This window comes from Ranitomeya variabilis, chromosome 5 (genome assembly GCF_051348905.1).
Source record: "Ranitomeya variabilis isolate aRanVar5 chromosome 5, aRanVar5.hap1, whole genome shotgun sequence".
NCBI classification, from domain to species: domain Eukaryota; kingdom Metazoa; phylum Chordata; class Amphibia; order Anura; family Dendrobatidae; genus Ranitomeya; species Ranitomeya variabilis.
The window spans coordinates 659,588,824-659,610,799 of NC_135236.1; the positions used below are offsets into that span (position 1 = coordinate 659,588,824).

A 21,976-nucleotide genomic window follows, 5' to 3' on the forward strand; every position below is an offset into this window, starting at 1 on the left:
GAGGTGAGCTGTGACTTCACCTATTGTGAATAGTGGATTGTGTGTTATTTCCTATACATAGAGCTGGTATCAGTAATTTTGTCTATGATGATAATTAGACTAAAAGTCTTCAGTGCATAATAGGTAGTATGAGTCTAGCATAAGGCCTTGTGATAAGTATATATTTCAGATTTGTTTTAATATACTGTAAAAAATGATTATATAAAAATGCATTTAACATAAAACCTGATTTAAACAATAGGTAATTTTCTGATGACACAATCCAGTTAAGGTCATAATTTAGTTTAATCCACAATGATGAACCTAAAGTGGTGCCAATAATCTTTGTATAGACGATAGTCATGCATAAATACACACAACCTCTGCATTCACCCCTGGGACTTGGTGTTCCCCATTCTTCTCCTGATCAATTAAGGTCAAATTATCAGTTTGATTATGGAAAAATCCTTTAAGAAACACTTAAGGAATCTGATACACTGTGTTTTGCTTGGTGTAAAGCCGGAGATGGGGACGTGGCATGTTACAGGGATTTTCTCACTACCATCTTTCGCCCTGAACAATACATGTAAGTTTTGACTTGAATATTCATCCAAAAAATAGATTTATTTTATTCTAATTATTTCTACATTTTCTGTTTCTTCTGTCTTCTAAATTCATTTTATAGATATTTTTTTTTCTGCACAACTTTAAGAATAAATTATTCAACACAACTCTTTAAATTCAATTATGGACAGTGCTCAATTCCAAGACAAAAATTTGGCTGCTAATGTGATTTTCCAAAAAGTTCTTCACCCCTATTTTACTGTTACTAATAAATAAAACATCGTTACCCCAAAATATACCGTAATTTGTCATTTCCTTCAAACATTAATTTTACAAACATAGAAATTTAGCTCAAGAATTTCATCCTTAAAATAAAAAAATGGAAAAAAAAAAAAGTTCTAATAATAATAGTACTGTACTAAATGTAGCACATTTTTATTTGTTCTGTCTTTCGACTTTGTTCTGTCATGTGTTTATAGCCCGGCGAGCAGATTGCAGATCGGTGCAGGGTGCGGTGATCCGGGAGAAATATCTCCATCCAAATATACATATATTCCTCTACTGTATAAATATTTTACCTGGGAGATTATTCACATGTGCAAAATTACAAGATGAATCAAGCAGAACTCAGGTCACATTCGGGGAAGGAAATGTGTCACTGTCATGGCCGGAGAAATTTTGGTTCCTCTTTTAATTTTTCCATGTCTGCTTAATCCGAGAAAGGCACCTTGATACATTTTGGACTCGTAGGCATTGTAGTTGTTGGGTAGCAGAATTTCTTTAAACTTGCATTCATCCTGAAAGGTTGGCTGAAAAAAAAAAGATTATTATTATTATTATTATTCAGTTTTTGTCCTACTTATTATTATTATTAGTAGTAGTAGTAGTATTTATTATAATTATGTATTTTAATATTGTCTGCATTATTATTATTTGTAGCAGTGTTATAACATTGTATATATTATTATAAACAATATTAATAATAATAATAATAATAATAGTAATAATAAAAGGATAACAATAGAATAATAGTAATAATAATAATCTTTTTTGTCCTTATTATTATTATCAGTTTGTATTGTTATTATTTGTAGCAGTATTATAACGTTGTATATATTATTATTATAAACAATATTAATAATAATAATAATAATAATAATAAAATGACAAAAATAGAATAATAGTAATAATAATAATAATGTTTTTGTCCTTTTTATTATTATTATTTGTATTAGTTTGTATTATTATTATTATTTATTTAAATTTGGTCAGCATTATTATTATTTGTAGTAGTATTATAACATTGTATATATATATTATATATTATATTATTATATATTATATTATATAATAATAATTATTATATTTATTATTATTATTATTATTATTATTATTATTGTATCCTCATTAGGACCCATTCTTATTAGTATTATAATTTTCATTCTTAGTATTTTATATATTACTTTTTATTATTGTCATTATTATTATATGTATTATTATTATTTGTATTCTATTTTTATATTGCCATTATTATTATTTCTAGTATTATTACATTGTTATATTACTATTATTATATTTTTATATTGTTCTTATTATTAACATATATTACAACATATATTATTAGATATTTTATTATTGGTGTTATTAAAAATAGTATTATTATATTTTTATTGCAATTATTATTGGCAGTATTTTTTTTATTATTGTCATTATATTTATTATTATTATTTGTAGTATTATTATATTTTGTATATTGTCAGTATGATTATGTATAGTATTATTATTACATTTCAATATTACTATTATTATATGTTATTATTAATATTATTATTATTATCATTATTAACACTATTGTTATTTTTTAAATATTAAAATATTATTGTTATTTCTTTGCGGTGAAGTGAGGTCCCAGGGTTGCTGCTGGAGGAGGTAAGAGTGGAGCATTGCTGCAGACCGCAGGCTGGGATGAGGGGGTGTCCGGATGTGCGGCACGCCAGTGCTGGTGTTCGACGCTGTGGGTGTTCGGCGCTGTGGGCGTTCGGCGCTGCGGGGACTCTGCCGAAATCTTGTGAAAGCCCAGTGCCCCGCAGTTACATGGTTTCCTATGCGGTGGACTCCGAGAAAATGGCTGCCGAGGTGGCGCATGCGCAGATGTAGATCTCGGCAGCAAGATCTCAGGAGATGAGATTTGTTGGAACAATTGGTGGATGTAATGTCACATTTGGAGAGCCCCTGATGTGCCTAACCAGTGAAAACCCCCACAAGTGATGCCATTTTGGAAACTAGATCCCTCAGGGAAATGATCTGGATGTGTGCTGAGCACATTGAACTCTCAGGTGCTTCACAGAAGTTTATAACGTTGAGCCGTAAAAATAAAAAATATCAAATTTTCACCACAAATATGTTTTCAGCACAAAATATTGCATTTTAATAAGGATAACAGGAGAAATTGTTCCATACAATTTGTAGTGCAATTTCTCCTGAGTAAGCCGATACCCAATATGAGGGAGAAAACTACTATTTGGGCGCATGGCAGGGCTCGGAAGGGAAGGAGCGTCATTTGACTTTTTAAATGTAAAATATCATGGAATCATTAGTGGACGTCATGTCTCATTTGGAGAGCCAATGATGTGCCTAAACAGTGGGAACCCCCAACAAGTGACCCCATTTTAGACAATAGACCCCTCAAGGAATTTATTTAGATGCATGGTAAGCACCATGAACCCCCAGGTGCTTCAAAGAAGTTTATAAGGTTCAGCCGTGAAAATAATACAATCACATTTTCCTCGCAAAAATGTTGCTTTAGCCCCAAGTTTTTCATTTTTCTAAGGCATAATAGATATTTTTTTACAAGAAACTGAGGTCCATTTTTTCCTGAGTGTGCCAATACCCTGCCTGTAATCGGGAAATATTTTTCAGGCACAGTGCAAACCTCAGAAGGGAAGGAGCGCCAGATTCTACTGTTATGTTTTGCAGGTGCCATGACCCACTGGGAGAGCCCATAAGGTGCCAGAACAGCAGAACCCCCCATAAGTGACCCCATTTTACAAACTACACCTCTCAATTAATTCATCCAGGGGTGCACTGATCATATTGACACCACGGGTGTGTCACATAATTTTATACCATTGAGAAGTGAAGAAAAAATATCTACATTTTTACCATCAAAATTTAGTTTTAACCCCAGATTTTACATTTTCGCATAAGTGGGTAAAAATGGCACCAAAATTGGCCCACAATTTCTACTGAATGTGGCGTTACCCCATATGTGGCTGTACAGTACTGCTTAGCCATACGGAGAGACTCGGGAGGAATAGAGCGCTATTTGCCTCCTGGAGCGGAGATTTTCCTAGAACATTTTGCAGACTCCATACACAGAGACCCTAATTGCTAGAAGAGCAGAATCTCCTGTCAAGTTACCCCATTTGGGAAACTATACCCCTTGGGGAATTTTTCTACAGGTGTAGTTACAATTTTGACTTATGGGAATACTTCAGAAAGAAGCAGCAATGAATGTTGTCAAGTGAACATTTTACATAACGTTTGGAATCACATTTATCCAGCACTCTACGCTGAGCACTTACTTTGGGGTTTCCATCTTAATCTCTGGGTGACATGATTCAGATGAAACCCCGGATGGATCCATTCACTGTAATGAGGCAGCAGAGTTACTCTGGACTCCGTCTGGCCTTTGTTTAGCGGTGTCCTTCTTTTGAAAAGTGCATCAATCTGTGGCCGACAGAATTTTTATGCAATCCTAAAAAGACGGACACCGCCAGATCACAGGTCAGACGGCATCCACAGTGCCTCTATCTGCCTCATTATAGGAATCTTCTGCCAGAGGTTTCGTCTGAATCATGTATTTCAGAGATTTTCATGGAATCCGTGGTGAAAGTACTCAACGCAGAGCGCAGGATAAATGTGCGCCGAGCCTTACTGCGATCTTTGGGAGTCAGAATGAAAAAAATGAACAGTAGGTGAAGAGTTGCCTTTATTTATTTTTTACGCCGTTCCTCGTGTGGTATAAGTGATTAGGCGCCTTTATTTGGGTCGGTGCGATTACGGCGATACCAGATTTATATCGTTTTTTATGTTTGGCTGCTGCCACACACTAAAATGCTTTTTATTGTGAAACTAGTTTTTGCATCACCTTATTTTGAGAGCTATAATTTTTCCATATTTCAGCTGACAGAGTCATTGTTTTTTGCCTTGTCTTGTACTTATTTTTTATGGTATTCACTAAAGGTTTTAACTAGTGGGAAAGTTTTATAGGTCGGGTCATTGCGGACATGGCGATACCAAATATGTGTACTTTTATTGTTTATATTTTTTTTCATTCAAATATTTATTTGTAGATATAATATCTTTTGATTTTTGTATTATTTTTTCATTATTATTTTTGATTACTTTTTAAATATTTTTACAATTATTTTTAAACATTTTTTTTCACTTTTTTTACTTTGTCCCACTATGGAACTACCACTTCTTGCAGGATGATCGCTTCTACAGCATGGGGATACAGAAGCATCCCCATGCTGTAGAAACTATCAGATCTGCACTGACAGAGAGACTTGCTGATCATGCACTGTGCATGATCAACATGTTTTCTAGCTCTGGTGACTCGGATGTCATCATGACGACATCCGGTCACCATGGCAATGATCGGGATCCCGCGTCACGCCATGGGGTCTCCGATCCAAAGGCAGAGGGGCTGTCAGCCTTCTGCCGGCACCTGGAATGCTTCTGGCACTTACTGCCCGATGTCAGCTGTCAGAATCAGCTGACACCCAGCGGCGAACACCCTCACACCACCCGCGATCGCACTGACGTAATAATCCGTCCGTGGTCGAATAGGCCCAGGTCACAAGGATGGATTATTACATCTGATGTCAGAAAGGGGTTAAAAATCCATGAAGAGGTTTGTCTTAACTCCTGAAGAACCAGAGGGGAGGCTGCAACACACTGCCAACAAGAGGAGAGGAAAATGTGCAGGAAGAAATTAAAACCCAGGATGAGAAAATTAAAATACGTTCATAAAAAGTAGGGAGGGAAAGCTAAAAAGAGCCAAAAGTAAACGGAACAAGTGTAACCTCCCAAAAGTCTAAAGAGGTAAAAGCAAGAGGAACTGAGAAGAAAAACAAACAGATTCACTGCAGGAATTCAACTGCTGTTTACCATGCAAGGAAAAAACATTAAGGCTGGAACTGCTAAACCCAAGTCCACATAGAGGTATTGCCAGCAAGGAAGTGCAGTGAAGACTGAACATATAAAACCCAACCCACAATGTGATAGGGCAGACCAAAAGGACAGGACAGAGGAATGGACTGTGGAGCAATGGGTGAGAGGATCTAATCTCCAAATCGAGCCATGACAAGTGAATCCTGTGTTATCTACCGTATATAGAGGTGTTATCAGTTATTGCACAGGAGGCGGAATAGGTGAGCTGTGACATCACCTATTGTGAAGGGTGGATCTTGTGATATTTACCAGATATAGAGGTGTTATCAGTCATTGTACAGGAGGGGGAGGTGAGCTGTGACATCATCTATTGTGAATGGTGGATCCTGTGTTATCTACTGTATATAGAGGTGTTATTAGTCATTGTACAGGAGGAGGAAGAGGTGAGCTGTTACATCACCTATTGTGAATGGTGAATCCTGTGTTATCTACTGTATATAGAGGTGTTACCAGTCATTGTACAGGAGGAGGAAGAGGTGAGCTGTAACATCATCTATTGTGAATAGTGGATCCTATGGTATCTACCAAATATAGAGGTGTGATCAGTCATTGTACAGAGGGAGGAGGTGAGCTGTGACATCACCTATTGTGAATGGTGGATCCTGTGTTATCTACTGTATGTAGAGGTATTATCAGTCATTGTACAGGAGGAGGAGGTGAGCTGTGATATCACCTATTGTGAATGGTGGATCCTGTGCTATCTACTGTATGTAGAGGTGTTATCAGTCATTGTACAGGAGGAGGAGGTGAGCTGGGACATCACCTATTGTGAAAGGTGGATCCTGTGTTATCTCCTGTATATAGAGGTGTTAACAGTCATTGTACAGGAGGAGGTGAGCTGTGATATCACCTATTGTGAACGGTGGTTCCTATGTTACATGCTGTATATAGAGGTGTTATCAGTCATTGTACAGGAGGGGGAGGTTAGCTGTGACATCACCTATTGTGAATGGTGGATGCTGTGCTATCTACTGTGTATAGAGGTGTTATCAGTCACTGTACAGGAGGAGGAGGTGAGCTGTGACATCACTTAATGTGAATGGTGAATCCAAGGTTATCCACTGTACATAGAGCTGTTATCAGTCATTGTACAGAAGAAGTAGGTGAGCTGTGACATCACCTATTGTGAATAGTGGATCCTATGTTACATGCTGTATATAGAGGTGTTATCAGTCATTGTACAGGAGGGGGAAGTGAGCTTTGACATCATCTATTGTGAATGGTGATGCTGTGTTATCTACTGTAAATAGTGGTGCTATCAGTCATTATACAGGAGGAGGAGGTGAGCTGTGATATCACCTATTGTGAATGGTGGATCCTGTGTTATCTTCTGTATATAGAGATGTTATCAGTCATTGTACAGGAGGAGGAGGTGAGCTGTGATATCACCTATTGTGAATGGTGGATACTGTATTATCTACTGTATATAGAGGTGTTATCAGTCATTGTACAGGAGGAGGAGGTGAGCTGTGACATCACCTATTGTGAATGGTGGATCCTGTGTTATCTGCTGCATATAGAGGTCTTATTAGTCATTGTACAGGAGGGGAGGGGATCTAATGTTTACTATTTATCTTGTATTTATGTATCTATCTCTCTTTCTATCCATTGTAGATGGTGGATCCTATGTTATCAAAATATAGTATTACCTTTCATTGTAGTCCTGTCTGTGATGAAGTAATCTCTCTATAGTACAGAAAGTATCAATCTACTATGAGGCTCCAGAGTAAAACTGCTAAATTTCAAGAGTATTTTAAAAGTCCATAAAAATTGTAATTTAAAACCTTATTTTAAACAATAGATCCTTCTACGGATACAAGAGGAATTAAGGGATGAAGGGTAGAATGGCTGAGATTTTTTTAGTATTTTTGGGGAATTTATGTTCAAAGAAATCTTACAAAATCACTAGATACCCCTTAGACCCCACTCCAGAGCCTCTCACCTAGCCAAATCAGTTCTCATGCTTCGCACTGACGAGGGCCAACAGCCCGAAACACCGTGTCTGCGAATTGAGATACTGATTTGGCTTTTATCCTAAGTCATATTGCACGACTCGTTAAAGGGTTGATAATGACTTGTAGGATCGCTACTTCCAACAGGTGGCGCTATAGAGTTAAGTCCTCTTTTTCTCAGAAGAGGCAATTTGCATATAATAAAATCACTATCGACATCTTAATTTAAAAAATAAAACATTTTTCAGGATTTGTATCACATAGCTGCAAAACATAATCTTTTATCTCAGAATTAATGCCATTAAATGAGATGTTTTATGCATGTGAACTAACAGACAGACATTTCCAAAGCGATACGGCTGATCTGGCTCCTGCATCAACCCCACTTTATATATAAGCCTTTTAGTCTTCTTGACTAATTGCAGAACAGGAGAAGGAGCAGAGACAAGATGTACTGATATACGACAGGCGTGTACTTGTGGGGACTTCTCTAAGAGAGATTACTGGGAAGAGCTTATTGAGTGAGGCCAATAACTAGGGATCTATCTGTTATCTACACTACCGTTCAAAAGTTTAGGGTCACTTAGAAATTTCCTTATTTTTGAAAGAAAAGCACAGTTTTTTCCAATGAAGCTAACATTAAATGATTCAGAAATACTCTCTGTACATTGTTAATGTGGTAAATGACTATTCTAGCTGCAAACGTCTGGTTTGTAATGCAATATCTTCATAGGTGTATAGAGGCCCATTTCCAACAACCATCACTCCAGTGTTCTTATGGTACTTTGTGTTTGCTAACTGTGTAAGAAGGCTAATGGATGGTTAGAATACCCTTGAAAACCATTGTGCAAGTATGTTAGCACAGCTGAAAACAATTTGGCTGATTAGAGAACCTATTGTCATGTCGGACGCTGTTCAGACCAGGTCATCCGACAGACAGCGGTAGTTCCGCTTTTGACCACTATTTGCTCATTGGCGTCGGCTAGATTTTGTCTAGCTGTTCCGGGGTTAATATACCTGATCCTCGGATTGGAGGCTGGGCCATGCCCATTGCCTTTTTATAGTTCTCCTGATCATTGGGTGTCGCCGATTATAGCTTCTGTCTTGCGCATTTGTTATCTCGGTCTGGAGTGGAGAGCTGGTTGTTGGAGTATCGTTGCTGGTGGTGTATTTTCCCTTGTCTTATTTACTCCTTCCTATATTTGTGTTTATTTTGCCCTGCACATTTATAGTGTATTCCTGAGTGACTGCAGCGTGATGTATATTTTCCTGTATCCTTGTCTGTGCTAACTGTGGGTACTGGTGTATTGCATTCACTGGGTGGAGGGCGGAGGTTTCCAGCTCAGGGTTGTATCAGGAGGCAGGGTGAGGTTCGAGGCCTGAACATGCACACCATCAGTGTAAACTTCAGGTAGAGGGCCAGTCAGTATTTCCCTAGTCTTAGGGAAATTGCAGGGGCCCGGGTTATAAGCTCTCGCCCACCTAGTCTCTCCGTGACACCTATAAACCTGACCTTCCTTTGAGCTAGTTGACAATCTGGAGCATTACATTTGTTGGTTCCATTAAACTCTCAAAATGGCCAGAAAAAAAGAACTTTCATGTGAAACTCGACAGTCTATTCTTGTTCTTAGAAATTAAGGTTATTCCATGCGAGAAATTGCCACGAAACTGAAGATTTCCTACAACGGTGTGTACTACTCCCTTCAGAGGAGAGCACAAACAGGCTCTAACCAGAGTAGAAAGAGAAGTGGGAGGCCCTGCTGCACAACTGAGCAACAAGACAAGTACATTAGACTCTGTAGTGTGAGAAATCGACGCCTCACAGGTCCTCAACTGGCAGCTTCATTAAATAGACCAAAACCCCAATGTCAACGTCTACAGTGAAGAGGCGACTCCGGGATGCTGGCCTTCAGGGCAGAGTGGCAAAGACAAAGCCATATCTGAGACTGGCTAATAAAAGGAAAAGATTAATATGGGCAAAAGAACACAGACATTGGACAGAGGAAGGTTGGAAAAAAGTGTTATGGACAGACGAATCAAAGTTTGAGGTGTTTGGATCACACAGAAGAACATTTGTGAGACGCAGAACAACTGAAAAGATGCTGGAAGAGTGCGTGACGCCATCTGTCAAGCATGGTGGCGGTAATGTGATGGTCTGGGAGTGCTTTGGTGCTGGTAAAGTGGGAGATTTGTACAAGGTAAAAGGGATGTTGAATAAGGAAGGCTATCACTCCATCTTGCAATGCCATGCCATACCCTGTGGACAGCGCTTGATTGGAGCAAATTTCATCCTACATCTATCTATCTATCTATCTATCTATTTATCTATCTATCTATCTATCTATCTATCTATCTATCTATCTATCTATCTATCTATCATTTATCTATTATCTATCTATCTATTATCTATCTATCATCTATATATATTATATATATTATCTATTATCTATCTATCTCTCTATTATCTATCTATATATCATTTATCTATTATCTATCTATCTATCTATTATCTATCTATCTATATATTATATATATTATCTATCTATCTATCTATCATCTATCTATCTATTATCTATCTATTACATATCTATCTATCAATCATCTATCATCTATCTATTATTTATCTATCTATCTGTCATTTATCTATCTATCTTTCTATCTATCTATTATCTATCTATCTATCTATCTATCTATCTATCTATCTATTATCTATCTATTATTTATCTATCATCTATATATTATATATATATTATATATTATCTATCTATTATTTATCTATTATCTATCATCTATATATTATATATATATTATCTATTATCTTTCTATTACATATCTATCTATCTATCTATCTATCTATCTATCTATCTATCTATCATCTATCTATCTATCTATCTATCTATCTATCTATCTATCTATCTATCTATCTATCCCCAGGATCCCAGCACACATCGGCTTTCTACAGAAATTCTGACCCAGCATTAAGTTACAGGTTTGCTGTTTCATCGGCCATGCAGTGGTCATCTTATAGCCGACTCCTCTCTGCAGACCTTAGCATAGGCCGAAGTGGCGAATGAATGTGGATAATCCTTAACACTAATAGCTATAACGGTCTAAAATAGCGCCCTCATATCTGTGTATGAAGTCAGGTGGCACTTATAGTGCCGGCCAGGATTACGGTGACGTCAGTGCTCGCGCCTGTACTGCTGGGTGCCTCTATCCTGGGTGACCTTAGCAGCTAAGTACAGTATCCTGCGATTTGGTGCCTTTACAAGACCCTGTAGAAAGTCATTATTTGTAAAGGATAAGAGCGTGTTATGACAGTCGGTGCCTGAGAGTCTACATCTAACAATAAATCTCGCTTCTGCGCTCCCAAGATGCTCGGGTCAGATGCCACCTGTTCCCTCGCACCCTCCGCTCGCTGATATACATTAGCAAGTTGCTCTTTTATTCGCCTGTAATATATATTTATAGTGCAACTTATATTTGACCGCAAACGCGGGATCTGTGATTGGATACGAAATCTGGATTAGAAAACGTGACACTTAATATTTTATGCTGTAAGCAAAGATGCATTTACCGATGGCCGTAATCCCACTTTTCTAATCTTATCCTCCAGTCGCTATTTAAAGGGGCTTTTATTACTTTGCCGTTTGTGTAAAAAAAAAATAATCGGAATGGAACCATAGACTTAATTCCGGAATAAAAGTTTTAGCACTTCTCCACCATCCAGTTCCTTCCACCCCTTGTCACTCATATGAGCAAGACATGTATGTAATAATCTATGCCAGAACATGTGATTTTGGATATCCAGTGGCCAATTATGCATATTTTTGGACATTTGGAGAATTGGGCATATTTTTGGACATTTGGAGAATTATCCATATTTTTGGACATTTGGAGAATTAGGCACATTTTTGGACATTTGGAGAATTCTGCATATTTTTGGACATTTGGAGAATTCTGCATATTTTTGGACATTTGGAGAATTCTGCATATTTTTGGACATTTAGAGAATTCTGAATATTTTTGGACATTTGGAGAATTAGGCATATTTTGGACATTTGGAGAGTTATGCATGTTTTTTGACATTTGGAGAATTAGGCATATTTTTGGACATTTGGAGAACTCTGCATATTTTTGGACATTTGGAGAACTCTGCATATTTTTGGACATTTGGAGAATTATCCATATTTTTGGACATTTGGAGAATTAGGCATATTTTTGGACATTTGGAGAATTCTGCATATTTTTGGACATTTGGAGAACTCTGCATATTTTTGGACATTTGGAAAATAATGCATATTTTTGGACATTTGGAGAATTAGGCATATTTTTGGACATTCGGAGAGTTATGCATATTTTTGGACATTTGGAGAATTGTGCATATTTTTGGACATTTGGAGAATTAGGCATATTTTTGGACATTCGGAGAGTTATGCATATTTTTGGACATTTGGAGAACTAGGCATTTTTTTGGACATTTGGAGAATTAGCCATATTTTTGGACATTTGGAGAATTAGGCATATTTTTGGACATTTGGAGATGGTATGAGCAGCTTTCAGATATCTCGTGGTATCTTAAAGCTTCACTAATACACTAATGTCTAAGTGTAAAGGTGTCTATATACCTTAGATCATGGTCAGCCGGATAAGTGTTCAGCCAACAGATCTCTCCTGACCGCCACATACACATGAACATTCTGTTCAATTCAGTTCAGCAGAGCTTGCATGTATTTTTAATAGGGAGAGAGGAAAAATTGGCCCACACCTCAGGCGGCAACCGGGCGAAATAAAAGAATTGGTCATTTTAATTTAACATACTTCTCTCTCCCGACATCATTAGCCCTATAAATATATTTGGGTTGGCCGGTCCGGCCAAAATAGTCTGGTTCAGTCATGAACCAGACAATACACTGTGTTCCAAATTATTATGCAAATAATATTTCCTCATATTTTCCCTAAATTACCCATCTGAATTGCAGTCATTGTTATTTTCCAGTCATCATCTATTCTAGTATAATTGCAATGTTTTGGAACAAACTGCCTATGAAAACAGTATCTTTTTAAAAAAAAATAAACACTCAAAATGCATGTTCCAAATTATTATGCACAGCAGAGTTTTCAACCTTTTTTTTTATTTTGAACAAAAAAAATGGTCAGTTGTGAAGTTATAAGCATTATCAGCTTATTACAAAATGAAATCAAACAGTTTTCAAGTGAAAACTTTATTCTAGGTGATGTTACATTTGCACATAGGACCCCTTGTTCGAAAGAAGCTTCTGAACTCTCTCGTCCATTGAATTTGTCAGTTTTTGGATGGTTTCTGCTTCAATTGTTTTGCATGTGGACAGAATACCCTCCCAGAGCTGTTGCTTAGATGTGAACTGCCTCCCGCCATCATAGATGCTCCTTTTGATGATGCTGCAGAGGTTCTCAATGGGGTTGAGGTCAGGGGAAGATGGTGGCCACACCATAAGTTTGTCCTCTTTTATGCCCATAGCAGCCAGAGATGCAGATGTGTTTTTTGCAGCATGAGACGGTGCATTATCATGCATGAAAATGATCTTGCTGCAGAAAGTACGGTTCTTCCTCTTGAACCATGGCAGGAAGTGTTGTTTTAGAAACTCCACATAGATTATGGAGTTCATCTTTACCCCTTCAGGGATCATAAAGGGGCCGACAATCTCTCTCCCCATGATTCCAGCCCAAAACATTACTCCACCTCCTCGTTGGCGCCTTAGCCGTGTTTTCATGGGGTGTCCATCCTCCACTCCATCCATCTGGACCATCGAGCGTTGCACGGCACTCATCGGTGAACAAAACAGTTTGGAAGTCAGTCTTCATGTATCGTTTGGCCCACTGGAGCCGTTTCTGCTTGTTGCAGTGGATAGAGGTGGTCGACAGGATGGCTTACGCACAGCTGCAAACCTCTGAAGGACCCCGCATCTTGTTGTTCTGGGGACGTTGGAGGCACCAGCAGCTTCAAAAACTTGTCTGCTGCTATGACAAGGCATTTTTGCAGCTGCTCTTTTAACCTTACGCAATTGCCTGTTGGAAAGAGTCCTCAATTTTTCCTTATCAGCACGCACACTTGTGTGCTGGGAATCAGCTACATACTTCTTGATTGTGCGATGATCACGATGAAGTGTCTTGGCAATGTTGATTGTAGTCATGCCTTGACCTAAATACTCCACAATTTGTTGCTTCTCAGCAGCCGACACATCCTTTTTCTTTCCCATTTTGGCCAAAAATGTAGGCTGCTTAATAATGTGGAACAGCCTTCTTAAGAAGTCTTGCCTTTATTTGGACACACCGGCCAAACTAATTTGCACAGATATCTGCAATTGCTTTCAGTGATATAAAGAGCCCTGACACACATCAGAGTGCCTATCAGCCATATCCTCCTTCTTCTCCTCTCGCTTCCTCAAACTCAATGTGGACAAATCTGAACTCATCATCTTTCCTCCATCCCACAAATCTTCCTTACCTGACCTATCTATCGCAATCAACGACATCATGCTTTCCCCCGTACCCGAAGTCCGCTGCCTCGGAGTAACCTTCGACTCTGCCCTGTCCTTCAAACCGCACATCCAAGCTCTCTCCACCTCCTGTTGCCTCCAGCTCAAAAATATCTCCAGAATCCGTCCTTTCCTCAACCCTCAATCTACTAAAATGCTTGTGCATGCCCTCATCATCTCCCGCCTTGACTACTACAACATCCTTTTCTGTGGCCTCCCTGCTAACACCCTTGCACCTCTCCAGTCCATCCGTAACTCTGCTGCTCGACTAATCCATCTCTCTCCTCGCTACTCCTCCGCTTCCCCCCTCTGCAAATCTCTTCACTGGCTCCCATTCCCTCAGCGTATCCAGTTCAAATTACTAATACCTACAAAGCCATCCATAACCTGTCTCCTCCATATATCTCTGAACTAATCTCCCGATATCTTCCCTCACGTAATCTCCGGTCCTCCCAAGACCTCCTTCTCTCCTCCACACTTATTCGCTCCTCATCCAATCGCCTCCAAGACTTCTCCCGAATATCCCCCATCCTCTGGAATTCTGTGCCCCAACACGTCCGACTATCAACCACAGTCGGATCCTTCAGACAGAACCTGAAAACTCATCTCTTCAGGAAAGCCTACAGCCTGCACTGACCTCGCTGCCTCCTCATCACTACCGAAGCTACCGCCTCACCAACACCGGAGCTCCCGCAACCCCCAACCTACTGTCTCCTTCCCCATAACCCTGTAGAATGTAAGCCCGCAAGGGCAGGGTCCTCACCCCTCTGTATCAGTCTGTCATTGTTAGTCTGTCTACTGTAAGTGATATCTGTAATCTGTATGTAACCCCTTCTCATGTACAGCACCATGGAATCAATGGTGCTATATAAATAATAATAATAATAATAATAATCACCACCATCAATGAGTTTAAATGACAAACTTTTTTCTAACCTTATCACTCCTAAACTCTATGTGCATAATAATTTGGAACACAGTGTATAATGGGAACCTTAAAGGGCTTGTCCGGTGAAAGCAAGCTAACTTACTGATCAGTGGGTGTCTTACCGTTGAAACACGCACTGATCGGCAGATCAAGAAATTTTTATGAGGAAATGTAATCCTCGTTACGAGATGGCTCGGCAGGTCAAATGCCTGACTGCCACTCCATTCATTCATATATTGGGTAAAGCACAGCACTCGGTAGCCCCGTAGAGAACTAATGGAGTGGTGGTCGAGCATGTGCATTGCTGCTCCAATCCGTTGATAAAAGTTCCCCATTGTGCCAATCAGTGTGAGTCCAAACAGTTGAATCCCCACTGGACAACCGCTTTATGTTATCCAGGACTGTGTTACTCATGATGGGACCCTCACCACTTCCACCAATCTTAATCTGTCTTACTGAGGACATATTGATTTGATAGGCCTGATTGATGGATGTCCAAAGGTTGGGCTTCCTTATTGAAAGCCTAGATTGTAGTGATTGTAGCCACCAATCCCGCTCATGCTTGTTCATGGATTTTGGAACATAGTCCAATAAATTTAATTGGACTGACAGATCAAAGGTGGATCGGGGTCCCTGCGACTACCTACCATCGTTTCAAGGTGATGTGCCTATTATTGCCGTTTTCTATGTGACTCCTGCATCTATTCATCTATAGCCACTTTGGGGTTTAATATGTGACTGCTTATCAGGAGGGACTAGTTGCTCTATTAATTTATGGGCGATTATTCTTGCTGCTATACATTGCATATGGCACTTTATATGGTCACCTTTATGATTGCACTATGGGGATTGCCGTACCTTGGGCTTTAAACATGTTGTTGATGACGCCCTGTGTCATCTTTTAGCCCTTCTTGACACTATTTGTCTGGTCATTTTATATCTTTATATATATTTTGTTTATGTCTATACAATAAAATTTGGTTGTTTTGGATTCTATGACTGCTTGTTGTTCTTTTTGAGTATATATGACAGATCAAAGGTGTCCATTGCACATTGTTTTAGTCGCCGTAAGAATTCTAGTGATCTGTCATTGCCCTGTCTTCAGGGGAAACACCATCACACATCTGGAAGAGTTTGGAGGCCTCTTACACATAATATGATGCCCAACACCACCAATATCAACTGGTGGATCCAGCCAACATGTTTAGGGCCCTTAAATTCTCCATGACATTGTTAGTAGTGCTGAAGCCCTCAATCATTTTTTCATATCCAAGGGATTCCATCAATCTTGGTCTTGCCTTGATGATAAGTGTGATTTTGGAAGTCCAAGCTCTAGATTGAAGGGCTTGCAGCTATCACTCTTGACCTTTGGAACATAATCCAAAAATGTAATAGACCTGATCTAGTACAAGATTAAGAAGGGTGCTTTTTAAAAAAAAAAAAATAACAACAGGGGATCAGAATTACTTTTTCTTATAGCCATCGTAGGAGATCTGGCACATTAGACGATAGCTGGCCAAAACCAGATGGACCAGATGACTCTCTGATATCCATGGGGCCTCCTGGGTCAGATGTAATGAATGTTGTCGGGGGAGAAAAAGATCGGGCACTTGGATTATCAATCTGTAATTCCTTTTATTTCAAAGGGGAGAAGACAAGTCTGGCAATGTTTTTGTCCTCTCTCCATATTGAAAACAAAAATGTTCGATGAAGGAGAACTGTCATGAGTATGGGGGAGACGGGAGAGAAAGCGGTCTGCAGACCTAAATCTGGTGGCGTAGAGTGATGAGTATTTTCATGCATGGTAACCCTCTAATATTTTCACTCCACCACTATACCAAGTAAACAGACAATTTGATTATTGCTAGAAATATTCAATTTTATGCCATAAAATTCCGTAAAGTAAATTTATAATAAATGGGCAATACTTACCGAAGCATATATTCGACCTTTGCTGTTCATTGCTACAAAGAAGTTTGCTTTCACACCAAACAAGCTTATAACTCCTCGCTCTACTGTTGAAATTTCTAAGAGACCTGGAAAAAAACGAAAAAAAACCCTTCTTAATACCCATAATTGATGTATACTGTATGTACACGATATTGCAGTCAGGAGAGGCAAGATTTGTGTGACCCCTGCATACCAGTCACTAACTAGTTTATGAGTCCTCTCCACATCCTCCATTGCATATCAGTAGTCTAGTAGAGTGCCCCCCACTAGACCAGTAGGGTGTCTACCAGTAGTCCAGTAGAGTGCCCACTAGTGATGAGCGAATAGCAGTGTGATCGGGTCTCCCCGAGCATGCTCAGGTGATCTCTGAGTATTTTGTAGTGCTCAGACATTTAGTTTTAGTCGCCTCACCTGCGTGATTTACGGCTGCTGGACAGCCTGAATACATGTGGGAATTCCCTAACAAACAGGCATTCCTCACATATATTCAGCCTGTCTAGCAGCCATAAATCATGCAGCTGAGGCGACCAAGCACTACAAAATACTCGGAGATCACCCGAGCATGCTCGGGGAGACCCGAGCACAATGTAATTCGCTCATCACTAGTGCCCACCACTAGTCCAGAAGAATGCCTACTACTAGTCGAGTAGAGTACCCCCACTAGTCCAGTAGATTGCCCACCACTAGTCCAGTAGAGTGCTTACCAGTAGTCCAGTAGAGTGCCAACCACTAGTCCAGTAGAGTGCCCACCACTAGTCGAGTAGAGTACCCCCACTAGTCCAGTAGAGTGCCCACCACTAGTCGAGTAGAGTACCCCCACTAGTCCAGTAGATTGCCCACCACTTGCCTACCAGTAGCAAAGTAGAGTGCTCACCACTAGTCTAGCAGAATGCTAACCACTAATCCAGTAGAGTGCCTACCACTAGTCCAGTAGAGTGCCCACCACTAGTCCAGTAGAGTGCCCACCACTAGTCAAATTGAGTGCCCACCACTAGTCCAGTAGAGTGCCTACCAGTAGTCCAGTAGAGTGCCTACCAGTAGCTCAGTAGAGTGCCCACCACTAGTCCAGTAGAGTGCCCACCACTAGTCCAGTAGAGTGCCCACCATTAGTCAAATTGAGTGCCCACCACTAGTCCAGTAGAGTGCCTACCAGTAGTCCAGTAGAGTGCCTACCAGTAGCTCAGTAGAGTGCCCACCACTAGTCCAGTAGAGTGCCTACAAGTAGTCTAGTAGAGTGCCTACCACTAGTCCAGTAGAGTTCCAACCACTAGTCCAGTAGAGTGCCTACCACTAGTCCAGTAGAGTGCCTGCCCATAGTCCAGTAGAGTGCCAACCACTAGTCCAGTAGAGTGCCAACCACTAGTCCAGTAGAGTGCCTGAGTCTAGTCGAGTAGAGTGCCGGCCACTAATCCAGTAGAGTGCCTCTCTCTAGTTCAGTAGAGTGCCTACTAGTTGTCCAGTAGAGTGCTTACCATTAGCCCAGTAGAGTGCCTAATAGGAGACCAGTAGAGTGCCTATCACTAGTCCAGTAGAGTGCCAACCACTAGTCCAGTAGAGTGCCGACCACTAGTCCAGTAGAGTGCCTATCTCTAGTCCAGTAGAATGCCTACCAATTGTCCAGTAGAGTGCTTATCACTATCCCAGTAGAGTGCCTACCACTAGTCTAGTAGAGTGCCGACCACTAGTCCAGTAGAGTGCCTATCTCTAGTCCAGTAGAATGCCTACCAATTGTCCAGTAGAGTGCTTACCACTATCCCAGTAGAGTGCCTACCATTAGTCCAGTAGAGTGCTTACCACTAGTCCCAGTATTGAACTCTTTATCCCCCAAGAACAGGAATTGTATTTTAAGAAAATACTGATATATTTATAGTTTACCTTTGACTCTCTAAGCTTAGAATTTTGTTTAAAAAAGTTATCCATTGTCATCATTTTTTACTTTTATTTTGTTTTCGTTTGTTTCATTTTTTTTTTTTTTTTTTTACAATTTTTATGTAACTATTACCCTAACCCTATCCCTAACCCTAGTACTAAGTCTAGCATGAACCCTAGTTAGGGTTATAAAAAAAGTGTATGAAAATTTATGAGTGGCCCTTACTGGGTAAAGACAACAGTGAACCATGTGTAGCGTAGATCGCGATTCATTACTCTCTTCATTCATTTTCTTCTCTGCTTCTGCCATCCTCAGCCTCTGCTTATGCAGAGAGCAGCAATTGTGATGAGTTTTTCATCGGCTGCTGCGCTGATTACTATGGCCATGATGGTCCTCTTCATTGTTTACCCAGACACAGCGCCATTCATGTTTGTGGCTGTGCCCGGTACTGCATTTCACAGCACCAGACTGATCAGTAGTACCAGGCACCGCCACCACTGTACATATGGCGCTGTGCCTGGGAAAACAATGAGGGGGCTGCTTGAGCCCCTTGAATCGTCTGATGCAAAAATTTTATTACAAGATAGGAGTTTTTTGCAACCACATGTTGGAGAACGCTGGTTAAGATGATAACCAGATGTAATATTGTGCTCTAGCTAAAAAGTATAAATTACCAAAATCACCAGTCATAAATTATAGCATAGAAAATATCCAATAACTACCCACAGTATCTCACCCATAGGGTATAAAAATATAGAAATATGAAGCATCACCAGCGGCAACGTCACCTTAGGATCAGTGCAATGTCATATGTACAGTAATAAACATTTTTATTCACTTCTTCACCTACCACCCAGAATTCAGCATTTACTACTGTCATCAGTTACATCTATATAATATATTCTATCACTTTTTTATTTGATTTTTTTTTATTTCGATGTTATATTTTTTTCCTATACTTTTAACCCCATATTTCCAGGTATCTAACATGTTTTACTTTTTTTAAACCATTTTATTGTATATTTTCCCCCTTCGCCCTCCTCTTAATTTTTTTTTTTCTGCTTGCTTAGTTACAAATATTTTTCCATCAGGATGGACTTAATATTACATAATAAATTTGTGGAAAGTAAAAGAAATCGGAAACAAAGAAAAAAGTGAAATATGCAAGTGATATTAAAATGCAGTGAAAATAAAAATAATAGAAATAAAATAAATAATAATAAATTATTAATATTAATAATAATAATAATAATATACATCTTACTCTCACTTAATTATTTCATTAACCCATAATTTTTATTTCTTAATATTATATTTAAATTATAATAATAAAAGAATTATAGTATAATTATTATCATTATACATTTTACTATCACAATATTTACAGTTTTCATTTTTTTTCATATTTCTTTAATGTAAACTTAAATAATAATATTTTAAAATGATCATAATCATACATTTTATTGTCACTTACAATATTTCCTTTTTTTCTTTATTTTTTATTAACTTGGCCACAATTTTTTATGTAATATTTAAATAATAAAAATTATTATTATTATTATTATTATTATTATTATTATCATTATTATATGTACTAATATTATTATTAATATACTAAATTATCATTATATATTTTACTATCACTTACAATATTTCTTTTTTTCTTTATATTTTATTAACTTGGCCACAATTTTTTATGTAATATTTAAATAATAATATAATAATAATAATAATAATAATAATTATTATTATTATTATTATTATTCTTTTTACTAATGTTATTGTTATTATTAATATATTAATTTATCACTATATATTTTACTATCACTTACAATATTTCCTATTTTTCATTTTTCTTTATATTTAATTAACTTACCCATAATTTGTAATATTTAAATAATAATAATATAAAATAATTATTATTATTCAATATTAAAATATTTTAAGCAATAATAATACATTTAAATCAATAATAACAATAACAATAAATATTCTTATTGTTATTAGTATTTTATTATAATAATTATTATTATGAAGAAGAAGAATGTAAGAAAATTACATAATCAAATAAGAATGTAAAAAAAATCTAAAATTATATAAGTAATGGACATGAAAATAATGCTAAAAATAATAAAATGTAAAAATTAATATAACAGTAATAATTATAATAAATAATTAAAAATAATAATATTTTTTATTTTTTGCACGAATGACAGTCTTGAATTGATCAACTTGAAAATATGATACATGCATGACATCACTTTGCCACGGAATTTCAGGATGTAACTCACTATGAGGACTTTCACTGTGCACACCATTTATCGTTCCGTCCTCAAGGACCTGCAGGTGAAACCCAATCCCGACGTTACAATAAAGCCTCCGTTGTCTCTTAATCCCCTGCAAATAATCGCTCTTCCACTTTGCATCCAATTTGTCGGAAGACATTCCAATCGACCTGGAGAACAACGATTCCAATGTCCTTTCCAGTAATGTTCCATTAGCCCTGTAGGGTATAGGGTACGACGAAACGAGGTCTCCCACAAAACCCAGCAGAAGGAAAACAGGCAACGTCCAGTGAATTCTGGCTCCGTAGGACATAGTGATGAGTAGTCTTTGTGCGACGGCCATCCGGTTCACCTTCTGGACACGTGGTCAGAATTAATATCCCTAAAAATACCGCCCTCCTTGTTTTTCTCTCTTCAGCATGGCGGTAGGAGCTTATTTTTGGAAGGCAGATAGGGATTGCTGACATGAAACCGAAGCCTGGGAGAAAATGAGTAGAGAATACGTAGAGCCCAGCAAACATAAAAGTGGTGGGGACCATGTTTTGTAGCTCTCTAGTACTAGTGGGCAGCCGGATATATCTGCTCGGCCTATCTTTATACTTCAGAGGCCGTCCTATACCCCGACGTCATTCTGACATCAACGCCATGCCGGTGATAAATCTGGAGCACCATCACTAACCTGCGCAGCCACC

General features: G+C 38.4%; 1 protein-coding gene across 1 annotated transcript; it reads right to left on the reverse strand.

Annotated features, from left to right (window-relative positions):
- Window positions 1-5: 5 nt before the first annotated feature.
- FGF6 (fibroblast growth factor 6) lies at window positions 6-21,883 on the reverse strand. Its single transcript, XM_077261301.1, has 3 exons — window positions 21,291-21,883; window positions 17,112-17,215; window positions 6-1,352 (listed from the first exon to the last, which is right to left on the reverse strand). Exons 1-3 carry the CDS (start codon window positions 21,625-21,627, stop codon window positions 1,176-1,178), a joined length of 618 nt encoding a protein of 205 aa, XP_077117416.1. The 5' UTR covers window positions 21,628-21,883; the 3' UTR covers window positions 6-1,175.
- Between the last annotated feature and the right edge of the window lie 93 nt (window positions 21,884-21,976).